General features: G+C 40.8%; 1 protein-coding gene across 4 annotated transcripts in view; it reads right to left on the bottom strand.

Moving 5' to 3' along the window:
• Nucleotides 1-9,013: 9,013 nt before the first annotated feature.
• Nucleotides 9,014-12,438, bottom strand: part of kaznb (kazrin, periplakin interacting protein b) — a 162,749-nt gene continuing 159,324 nt past the window's right edge. For all 4 annotated transcript variants that reach the window (XM_018725249.2, XM_018725250.2, XM_018725251.2 and 1 more), the window contains 3 exons: nucleotides 11,710-11,899; nucleotides 11,443-11,576; nucleotides 9,014-10,705 (listed from right to left, as the gene is read on the bottom strand). In XM_018725249.2, the coding sequence (XP_018580765.1) occupies nucleotides 10,535-10,705; nucleotides 11,443-11,576; nucleotides 11,710-11,899 (495 nt within the window). In that variant the 3' untranslated portion in view covers nucleotides 9,014-10,534. The remainder of the gene's footprint in view (nucleotides 10,706-11,442; nucleotides 11,577-11,709; nucleotides 11,900-12,438) is intronic.

Genomic DNA, 12,438 nt, shown 5'->3' with positions numbered 1-12,438 from the left:
GCAAATTCACCCCTTTAAAGTAACTGTTGAAAGCAAAGTTTAAAGATTGGGCTGAATGTGGTATGAAAGCACTTATAAATTACAGAAGGCGTTTAAGTTTATAATTTAACAGAATTTATGCCAATTTGAAAAACATTTTTAAAAAATATTTCCTTAATTTTTGTATTTCCTTAACCAGGAAATATTGCTTGACATAGTCCTGGGGACAGCCTAACTTGGCCGCTATGGAAAGTGGTAAAGAGGAAAGTATTGATGAGATACGGTGTCCTTGGGTAAAGCCTGACCAGGTTACCCAGGGTTGGGGTGGGGTGGCTGTATTTATACTGTCATCAGTAGAAGGTTCACCCAGAGCAAGACATTCTACATATAAGGACACTAAGGCTGACGACTTCCTCATTCAGTCCTAGTGGAACTCAGTGCCACCCACATTTCTCAAGTCTTAGGCTGCGAAAAATTTGATGGTGCTGATCATTTAATAACCTGTGGAACACAGAAAGACAAAAGGACAATAGTAACAAAAACAAAACATAGCTCATTTAATTTTCTAATGCAGTAGTGAAATAGCATGTGTGTACATGTATTCATGTGGAGACGCTTTTCTCCAAAGCGATGTACATCTCAGAAAATACAATGTGTGCATTACATTAGGAGAGAGAAAGACTAGTAGCAGATATTGATATATTAAAGCAGATATTGACCTTTTGTTTAACCTGATGTGAAACATCTTTTTTGCTGATTTTGCCAAACCTTTGGTATGTTTATTGCTTTTCTGGGACAATGTGAGTGTGAACATGTGCGTTTCAGTACTGCTGAGGGTGTGTGAATGACCAGTAGTGGCAGGCTGTGCAAATGCAAGATGGTATTAATGTGTTGGCGTCTCACTCACTGTCCCCCAGAGCCCAATCTCCACGTCAGTCCAAAGAGCACCTGGAGGATGTACTTCCTGCATGAATCACTTATTTGAAATATAGAGGAAACTAAGCTCTTATCTCTGGATTGTCACTTCATGTTCATGTTTGGCTACCTCTGATATGCAAAATTATATCAGAGAAGTCAAGCTTTTGCTTGGACAGGGAATTATAATGGCGGGGCAGGTCTGACAAGGAAATTTGATCCAAACACATCATAGGATTTTGGTACACTTACTCTGGAAATCCATTTCACAATGTTCTGCTTTTTCAACCACCTTGGCAGATAAAAGTTGTTATTCCCGAAGACAACAGACCAGTTTGAGAGAAGTATCTGACTACATATACATGTCATGGAGTTACACCCAAGTCATTCCAGACCAAACCCAGCCTCCAGGTCATTTCATATACAACTGAATGTCACCACAAGAATGTATGAGACCCAAGCTTACTCTGGGAATGGCATAAAATATCAGAGATCATAATTTAAACATGACATCATTCTGTTGTTCCCACCTAGATCACATCTGACTGTCACTTCTAGCATACATAAACACTGATCTGCCGAGTGAATATACCGTTTCACTGCGCAATCAATGCATTTAATATGAAATACAACATCTGTTATGACTTTGCCTATATATAAATGACATTCTGTGAATTCCACAGCAATGTGTCCGGGTTTTCCTGTTTGTATGGAGGTCGAGACTTATTAAGCTTGTGATCTACTTTCGCCTTTATATTCAGTAGCAGTTTATCTGGAGTGGGAATTATGAAGTCCGATTCAATTTCAGCCTCATTACTCACCCCAGATGGTCATTATATCTAGGGTCAAATATGCCACACTGCATTACTGGTTACGGTCCAACGTCTCTGGAAAGGTCAGTCACGTGACACTAGCTCTGGGAAATTAACATCAGCCTGGACACAAAAGAAGAGTTATTCTGAACGTGTGCATTTAGAAACAGTTTAAATTTGACCGTTTCCCCCCCCCCCCCTTTTCCTGAGTGTGAAAGGGCATAAACAATGTTAGTTTGCCTGATGGGGGACAGCGCTGAGGTTTGCCATATCTAGCAGCTTGTCACACCCTGCACATGTAGAGTAAAGTAGAGCAAGTGTCTCGAGATATTCCACACTGCTGTTATTTAACAGATGGCAGAAACGGTAAAAGGTTGGGTGTGGTTTTTGGTTTCCTCCTTTAGGGTTTAGCTTCGCATGAGTGTTGGCTTGGGACAAACTGTTGTCAGCTTGAGGAGCTCCTATGTGTAAAAGCCTTGACGTGTCATCATGGCCATCTAGGGCCATTAAAGAGGAACTTTGTAGAGGTCTGGGAATCAGTCACTAACCCGACAGTGACTCAAATAGCCACAAAACATTAACATAGTAATGATAGAAATAAACATTAGAATACAATTTTCTATAAGATTATACTTTGTGGGTTAAAAGTAATCACTCTAGTCCAGATTTATAGTAATTTATCACTTTTTATAATTCCTCAAGCACGATTCTCCTCAACCATTTTCTTCTTAAATCACAATACAAGGTTGTGATGTAAGGGTATTAGCCTGTATATCTTGTGATAAATAGGCTAATACTCTTACATAGGGGGGTGCAGTGGTTTGGACCGGGTCCTCCTCTCTGGTGGGTCTGGGGTTCGAATCCCGCTTGGGGTGCCTTGCGGCGGACTGGCGTCCCGTCCTGGGTGTGTCCCCTCCCCCTCTGGCCTTACGCCCTGAGTTGCCGGGTAGGCTCTGGTTCCCCATATGGAACAAGCGGTTCAGAAAATGTGTGTGTGTGTACTCTTAGATATTTGGAAAAGTATTTTAATGCCATGGCTGACAGCAGAACTTACCTGTATATGTAAACATGTGGATGACAGGTGTTTAAATTTATCCCACTGGAAAAATGGTCTTTTTTACTCAGTGACAATTCTAATTCATTCTGAAATGTCTGGATGTCCTTCTGGAAGTTATTAGAAAGTGGTAAATAATCGTACCTGTCATATATTTTGAACCTTTTACCGTCAGCCCTCCCTCTATGTATGCGAACATATCTGTATTTCTCTGTGTACTGCCTCCGCCTGTACGCTGTTGTGATCCTGTTTATAAAACAAAAAAAAACAGGAAAAAACCTCACATAACACTCAATAACACTGCTTGTGTAAACACAGCGGGCTGAAAAGAGACACTGGAACACAGGTAAGAGTGAAAGTAACCAGTTCATTGTGAATTCACCATGAATTTACACCATCTTCTGAAACAAGAGTGATTACCTTGGATTACGTACCTTACCCGACTTTTCTCAGACTGTCCAGCACTTGTCCCATTGTGTGTCTCTCTGAAAGAGGAATTCTTCGTGCTTGAACTTAACCAGTTTGATGAGTGCAGTGCTCAGGCTGTATTTTCATTTTAAAATGATTCACTGCAGGAAAGTGCATAAAAATAGTCCGCTTTCTTATGGTATGTCGTCGAAGTTACTAATATTACGCCCAGGCAGTCGTCTTTAATTTAGTTTGTTCAGTTAGTGGGCCTGTAGATCACCTGCTACATACATTGGCTTTGTTTTTCTTTGGTACATATTTTTTCCTATTTATCTTTTTAAACCCAGGTAAAAACATTTCAGTGTATTTGTCTTCAATCAAGGCTTTGCATTTGCACACTTTAGACCTCATACATAATTCTCAGATAAATTTAAAAAAAAATCTTTACTGGCTCTTTAAAATATTATTTGATATTATGATTTGGATTTCTCTGCATTGATCAGATACATTTTTGAAGTAATAAAAGTTTTTGTCACTGAGAGAAATATATGTGCAGAGTGTCTGCCAGGAATATCCTCACCACGTGACCGGTGTCCTTAACCAGAAAGAATCAGGGTCCGTCACTGCAGCTCAGCGTCCGCTTGTCCTTCCGAGGGACTTCCAGCAGAAGGCAACCGAGAGCTCCTTCTGTAAAGCCTGACAGTCGCACACCTTGGCAGACGGACCACGCGTGCTCTTATACCAGGAAATAGGACAGCAACACAGACAAAACCTGTGTACTCCAAAGGCCCACTCCTGCCCACATTTTACAACGATTGATTTATCATGATTAAAAACAGTCATTCTTGGAAATATTTTATATATGTAATTGATGGGCCATTTTCCTTTCTTCCCCCAAATCTTTCAGTGCCAGCAGAGCGGCACAATACACCAAAGGAGGGGACTACGGGCTATCAGGAGAGAACAGGCGTTCCCACGGGCTACTGGCTGTTGTACTCGATGTGGCATTTGTTCAGTAACTGAGCACAGTATTTTAAGGCAGTTTCTTTTGCTTGTTTTCATTTAATCTCAAAACGAGTCAGAAGACGGAATATAGAACCGGTAGGAGCAGTGTAATGTGATACTGACACTGAGAGCAGAAAAGGTACATTGCAGTGGAGGAAGCCGAGAACGGGGAAAGTAAATAGCATTCTCCCAGGGTAACAGTGAAATTGAATAGTTTCATTATTGTGCTTGACTTAAAATTGCCTTTGGGAGCAGTTCCGTGGAACAAGATGGATATCGTTGCAGGATGCCAGAGATTGGGAAGCGACCTGTAAGAGTTTGCTGTGATAAGGCGGAGAGCTGGGGAGGGAGGTGGAGATGGCAGCTGTGGGGCAGATGAAGATGCTTGCAGGAGCTTAGATTCTGGGAAGGTTTCATGAGCTCTTACGGAAACGGTTAATTCCCAGCAGCTCACATTTACACTTGCGAGCACCTGTACGCGTGATGTTATATGAGCTCCTGTTAGTCAAGAATTCAGAAGAAAAAAAAAATACCCAAGTGTTAGGAGAAAATGGGCAGTTTCAGAGAGTTTGAAGATGACACTGGAACCCGACTTAAACAAATCCTGAACAACGGTTTCATATTTAAGAGGCACTGGTGAGAAAGACGGAAGACGGGTTAAAAAACAGGAATTTTATAAAGCACTCTGTTCAGCTACTTGTAACCAGCTGACAGAAAGATGAAGGCATTTTCCTAATCGAGCAAAAAAAAAAAGTTGTTAAAACTATATGAATTGTATGGATCATAAAACGTGTATAATCACTCCCATTGCCATCCTCAGTTCAATTTCTATGGCGTCATATTTCCCTCACTTATCATTTTTCTGTCTGTGTCATTGTTACACCCGACAATTTCTCTGCATTCTTTCATACTAGCCCTCATTCGTGCCCTGAACAAATGAGGCTTTTTTTCTGAAAGATAACACAGCCTTCAGTTTGCTTATCACTTTGAGCGGACTTTCACCTCTTGCACTAGTCAGCAGGACTTAACCACCCTGAAGGTAAACAGGTTGGATTTTGGATGACTGTAAATGCACAGTGAATTTACCCCGCTGCTTGCATCGTCTTTGTTGTCACTCTGTGCAACCTGTTCTGCAGGGGTGTTGACAGGCAACCCATGAATTCATATTGATCAGGAAACACAGTAACAGCACAAGAGAAACCATACATTCTGTGAACATGCTGGATTTCCTCTAATGGCAGCTGTTTGTCGATCCGCAGGCAAACGGCCTCGGAGCTCTCGGTGACGAAGCTTTTCCAGCCGTCTTAACATGGCTTTTGATGAGATGGGGATGAGGCTATGCTGTGGATTCTGTTGAACCCTCCCTGGGGGTATGTTGCTATGTGGTTACAGTAAAAACTGGTGGCATCGTGGTCAATGCTCATGATGTGCTGACAAACTGTCCACAAACAGAGGGTAAGAAATGCTTTACAAGAAACTCACACTTGTTTCAAATACTGGTTTGGCTCATCTTAGAGAAGCAGATTTCAGGCCACAGAGATTTACATATTAAATCCAGTGTTTCCAGATGAATCCGTGACTTTGAAGCAACCCCTACTGAAGCGATAGAACAATTTTGCTAAATTACTCTTTTCATCCAGTGAGACAGAAGGCTAATAAATTAGAACATTGCAATATTATCATCACACCTTTTTAAATTAATCCAGTGGTGAAAACAGTCTATTGATTTTTAATTTAAGATACAGAATACATCTACACGCTGAACAACATGATATTCAGGGGCATGTTGAACATATTTTCAATATTTGTCTTCCTTGAGTGGCTCTGGAAAATGAGGTGCCTCTTGCTGATGTTGCTATGGTTACATGTATAAGAGCCCTTCTTTTAGGCTACAGTGGTACTTCAAAGTATGTGAACTCTATATGGATGGTCATTATTCTTCTATAAAATACTTACAAAATCTAAATCTTAAAATATGCTTATAAAATTAATAAATTACTATAATTTACACATCTGATTCTATTTCCCTACTTGGTTTAACCAATGCATTTTGGGGTTCATTATTTATTTATTTATTTATTTATTTTTTTACATCTCCACTACTTCACACATGATTTCCTCAAAAGCAACATATAGAACTGGTCATTACACACATATTATGTCAGATGTGAAAAACTGATTCTTGTTCAATAACCCTTTCATTGTAAAACTAAAGGACACAGGGGCTTCAAATACTTTCAAGCAGTTCTGCATACCGTTCAGGTGGTGTATTTGCAATATAACTGACAAAGAGCAGCTTCTCCAGTATCCATGTCTGACTGACAACTATGTTTACACATTATGTAATAATTAGCAAATAGATCTTGTCAAGAAGCACAAGGACATGTGGTTATTAGGACTGTTGTGGATGTGAAATAATTCCGTGTTGATTGGCAGGCAAACTGTGAAGTAGTATGATGGGATGAACAGATACCATTTAAATAACGCAAGAGGTTAAATTTCTTTAGAACTGTTGTGGATGATCGACATCGTGATCAGCAAGTCTTCACCCCAATTTTGATTGTCTTTCACAACAGCTACTTTTTACACTAAGTAAATGAAATTACCAGCTGACTCAATCAAGTTAAACATGCAATACTTTTAACTCACTCATTACAACAGTGATATCTTGACAAATCTATAAGCAGACCATGCAGGTTCATTAATCAGCATTTAGGAAGACAAAGCTGAATTAGCAAAAAGCCTCGTAAACACTTTATGAAGGCCAAGACTAGGTGACATTTACGATCTTGGTTAACTGCAGGTAAAATCATGACCAAAGGGGGGGGGGGGGGGACAAAACACCCGATTAGATTTTCTGAACTTCTGAAAGTGCAGATTTCAATGAAGTTTTTTTTTTCCCCTGGCCAAGGCTTGTCTAATGCACATAAAAAAAAAAAGAGTTTAATAACCAAAGTACCTAATGAGATGGGTACAGACCACACATTTAGCTTTTTTTTTGATGACCGTGTTCCACACTGAGCCGCACCGATGGAGCCGTTTGGTAAACTCAGACGGAGGGTATCGGCACTCCGGTCTGGCAGGCGTAAATCTGAAACTGAAGGACTACAAACTCAAGACCAGCAAACACAGTGAGGCACCACTGGCTCTTCAATACCAGTAAATACAAAAAGTGATGCTTAAAATATTTCATTTTAAAAATCTTAAATCTTAGGTTTTCATTGAACATCACTTTAAACCAGCCTTCATTTGTATGCTGGGCTGGTTTGGTCTATCCTTGATAAATGGAGCATACACTTAGAAACTTGTTAGAATAACATGGCTTACAACATGAGACACAGTATTAAGCCAAAATACTGAGAAGTATACCTTTTCAAATTACTTTTTTTTATAATTAATGATATCAGAGCCTATTTGATGCAAAATGAAATAAAAACTGGTCTTATATTACACTTATTCCTATGACTAATATGGTCATTAAATGTCACTGAGAGGCCCATCAGCCTGGGGGGGCAGAGAGCCTGGACATACTAACAGTTCAAAGGTTTTTTTAATAATTAAAAAAAGAAAAAAAAAACATGCAAAAGAGAGGCTTCCACACAGAGATGCAGTTGTTCGTTTTATTTCAAAATAAGTTCTTTTTTTTAATTTAGATCTATACCATGGGTTTCCATGCTGTTAAACCTCTTTTCTGATCTGTCTCCACATTTAAGTTTTAACTGAGGTTTCAGTGTATCTTTGCTTCACGAGATTACAGTATGCTATCAAAGCTTCCTTCCTTATACTTCTTTAAATAATTTTTAAATATATTTATTCTTTTCAATATTTCCTAATTTACAAAACATAAAACATAAAATACTTCTTTTAAAATGAGTAAAGGGAATTTTCACCAGAAAGCAAGGCCAAAGGGGTGGGGGGGGGGGGGGGGCGACGACAGTCCCATCATGTTAATGAGACATAAAGGAAATGAAAAAATGTGAGTAGGAAAGGATGAATGAAGGCATCGCTTCTCTGGTCACTGACAGATCCCTTATTAAAGCAGTATGGGTAGTTATGTTACTATATTTGCAACATACTTTTCCACACTTCCCCATGCTATTACTTGTCAGATGAATGATGCTGAGCCATGAAGTAAATGGATGGAGATGGAAATGTTCCTTTCAGGCATGGCAAAGTTCTGCATCATCTCTTGAGGCCCAGACGCAAGAGACAGTAAGTGTTGTTTTTTATCAAACACTATGAAGGTTTGGCACTTCTAAAAGGGCTTTCAGATGAATGATTGAAAAAGCCACACATCTCCAGGGCAGATCTCATCATCAGGGGTGAGAATTATTGGTCAAAACGTGAAGTTAAATCTGGTTTAAGCTGGAGGACACACTCTCAGTTGAACACAGCATTCGACAATTCAGAGAGCAGTCCAAAACTGGGAGTGGAAATATTCACAATCAATTTCTGAGGCAGGAAATTCCATACCTGTAAACAATGCAGTACTGGATGTAGGACTGACAAAGTACAGTACAAGAGTATTGGAATTAGTCACACACACACAGAGCTCACACGAGACTCTCACACACCCACACAGATACCTACATTTGTTTGGTTCCCCTTTTGCCACTTCAGTAACTCCATTAGCACAGTGCATATGAGGAAACCACATTCAAGGCACTATGATGTACATTGCTATTAAGTCTATATAATGCTACCTGCTTTCTGCCTTCAGAATATGATAGGTTTCCTTGTAAATCTTCATTCTTTAAATCTTAATATTTCTCAGTATTTTAAAGTATGCAGATATATATTATTTATATATACACACACATATAAATATATACATATATTTATATACTGTATATCCTTTTAAAGTTATTTTCAGAAAGTGCTGTCGTTCTTCCAGCTGGCAGAAGAGAATTGATTTGGTTTAAACATCTTGTATCTTTTGTAGAAGATTTTTTGGAATTGAGAAAAAGTAGATGCTATTCGCTAGAATACTACCATTCATGTAAAAACAGCCCAGAGCGGATCATATCGTATAACAGTATAGATTTCACTCCTTCACATGTATAGGACACCTCAAACAGGCCCATCAGAGCAGGATGGGAGTCTCACCAAAAAGCTTGTCTATATGTTTTGCCATCTCCAGACATGCAGTGCTATAATGGCACAGTAAGAAAAATGCTGTTATTTAACTAAACGGTCTCCCAACAGCAATCGACTGATACTAATCACACTTTCCAAATGATTTGTTGATTAGCTCATATTTGTACCCAAAGCAACTTGATACTGCAATGAAGCAAAGACATTTACCTTAATTTATGGTATAACAACAGGGACCCTCTGGGGACATGAACCAGCACCTTCAAGCTACAAGTTTGTGAGTGTGCCAACTGAGCTGGGCCACTGCTCTCTATTCACACTCATACAAACACTAAAGACTGAACACTGTCCCTCCCAGTTAGTTTTCACAGACAAGATGGGGGTTTGCAGAGTGTGTCTTGAACCCTGTAGTCTGTAAAGACCCACTGGGTTTGGGTCACCTTTGTTATTTCATCCACATTATTGAGCACAACATCTAAATGTGAATATTTTCCTCTATTTAAAATATATAAATTAAATTCTAACTGTTCCTCCTAAAGCTGTAAAATGGCACCTTTCTAAATAAATATTTAAACATCCACGTGCCAACTTAAGGACGTAAAAAGTGAAACGAAACAGTTTCACTCCCAGTTGGGACCGGAAAAAATTTTAGCCAGTGTCTTTCCTACAGGGCTGCGCATGTCCATTATTCTCCCGGCCTGAGCTACATCAGTGCACTTTACTGCTCAACAAATTGTTACTAGTTAGGACTGGCACTTTCAGTCTGGCCAGCACAGCGCTGACTATGAACACAGATTTAACTTCAGTGCAACACGCAGTCTCTTCTTTGCCTGCGGGCAACTTTTTGCGAGAAACAGCCAACTACAGGGAATGAGTGAAAGGGGGCAATGGATATGGCAGGAAGGGGCAACTCAAATTAAATAGAAAAGCTGAATAAAAAAATAAAAAAGCATGCTAGACAAAATACATTTACAAGCACAGAATGTACAATGACTATTATTTACAAGTACACAGCAATCCTTCAAGTTCCCATTAAAAAACAATATATACACACAAGTAAAAGATTTAAGCACTGCTAACTTCCCACATACAACAGTTCTCCCTCTCTATATATACACACTTATATAAAAACTATATGTATATATAGTTTTACACACATACATATGCGTTTTTATATGTACTATATACACTTGAAAGAGGCAGCAGGGGGTCAGGGCACATGCAGCCAAACCCACAGTCTCCCTGGGCTCACGTGCTAAGGTCTTCTTCACCAGTCAGCGTCCTCCTCTATGTAGTAGTCAGGGGTGGAGGTGCCGTCGAACAGGCCTGGGTCCAGGGACTTGCGCTGCTTGCCCCGGGCAAAGACCCGTGACAGGGAACCCAGGCCCATCTTCTCCTTCTTCTTCTTACGCTTCTGGTCGTCGAGGTCCTCCATTGACTGCTCCAGGAATAATGGTGTGAGAAGGGGGAGGTACGGTGGGGATCAGAACAAGAGTAGACAAAGTAAATCGGAGGGAAAAACAGAGCGGGAGACACAGCCAACAGGAAATCACAGCCTTTTTTTCCTTTTCAAAAATCTGTTACTCTTACTGTCATTAGAGCCTGTTACTGCAAGCCTAGCAGAGGGGCAAAGAATTAAACACTGCCACAATTTCACACTAAATTCCATGCTAACAAAAATCATTGTACCGCATATAAGTTTGCCACAGGCCAGGATTTAGCTTAGAATAAATTGTTTGTGCCAACAGAACACATCTTTGGATTCACTTGTATTCGGTGAGATAGAACTCAGCGAACGACAACTTTTTCAAGTGAAATTACACTGCTCAAATGCTCCGGCCTACCTTTACTCCACCTAAAGAGTAGGAAAGGTAACTTTCAGGTAATTAATAAGCAACTGGGAGCAACTGCAGAAGATTGCAAGAGTAAAGAGCGCTGCCTGTAAAATACTACCAGAAATACTCAACAGCAGGCAAAAGGCAGTTTATCTCATTTAAAAATCTAAGGACATGTCAGCATAAAATTATCAAAAACTTGCATCTAATTTGCTCCCATTTCATCTGACCACATCTGTTGAGTGACATGACTCAGACAGCCAAAAGACAAACAGGAAATGGTGTAGAAGAGAATTGCAAAGGAATGATTACTTGGAGGGGGGCCCCGGGCTGCTCTTACATTGCAGAGGGAATGCGTCCGGTGGCGGGGGGAGTTGATGTCACTTGGGGTGGAGGAGCGGTCACCCTCGGCAGCTGAGGCATCGGAGATGATGGAGGGCTGCCGTGAATGACAGGGGCTGATCCGCACTGCAGCTGAAGGCAGAACACAAACATCAGTAATACTAAGCAACACTTTCATCATCGCTGTCATTATGTATTTGATTTGCATCTGAATCTGCATATGCGTTGAGGATGTGTTTATTGCACATGTATGAGTGAGCCCCACCTTGCCTATCTGCAGGATGAGGTGTGTGTCCGTGGTACAGGGTCTGCTGGCTCTGGCGAATGGCCGCCGTGAGGGGGAGGTCTGCGTGCATGACCCACTCCTGACTACCGTTGACCACAGGCTCCGTGGGCATGGCCAGAGAGTGCCGCTTGGGCACATCCTTGGTGAGCGTGGCCAGGGACTGTTTCGCCTGGCAAGATGTGCACACATAAAAAGACAAATCAGCCGTCTTAGAGAAGAACTTTGTGTACACTAGACTGCAACTGGGGCAATAAGATTCAGTTGGCTGCAAGTCAGAGAACAAGACAGATCAGTACCCATGTGGGCTTTCCGCAAAGCTACATGACGTTCTCTAGAAAGAGGTACAGCTTTGAGAGTGTAACAGGAATATAGAAGCTGCTTTGTCTTAATCAAACTCCCCTATGGCAGCACAGCTGGAAATATACAGAGGAGCTGGAGGTGGAACACACACTCAGTCCTGAGGAGAGCAGGAGGACAAGATCAGAATAATGAGGCCATAATAAAGTTGTCAGCAGCGGCAGCGTCTCCGAGGGACTCCTTTGTAGAGCTGCAGGGAAGAAGCTGTGAGCGGAACAGAACCTAGCGGTTCATAAAGCAACGGCACAGCGCATCTCCCTGCAGGTACAGACCTCAGATACAGCGAGGCAAATATCACCTGATGACGTACCATTACGGAATTATTAAATGGATGTATCTCCAAAACAAAAA

This window comes from Scleropages formosus, chromosome 22 (genome assembly GCF_900964775.1).
Source record: "Scleropages formosus chromosome 22, fSclFor1.1, whole genome shotgun sequence".
In the NCBI taxonomy this organism is placed as follows: Eukaryota; Metazoa; Chordata; class Actinopteri; order Osteoglossiformes; family Osteoglossidae; genus Scleropages; species Scleropages formosus.
Note: the sequence above shows the minus strand (reverse complement) of the source record. Positions and strands in the feature narration are given on the sequence as shown.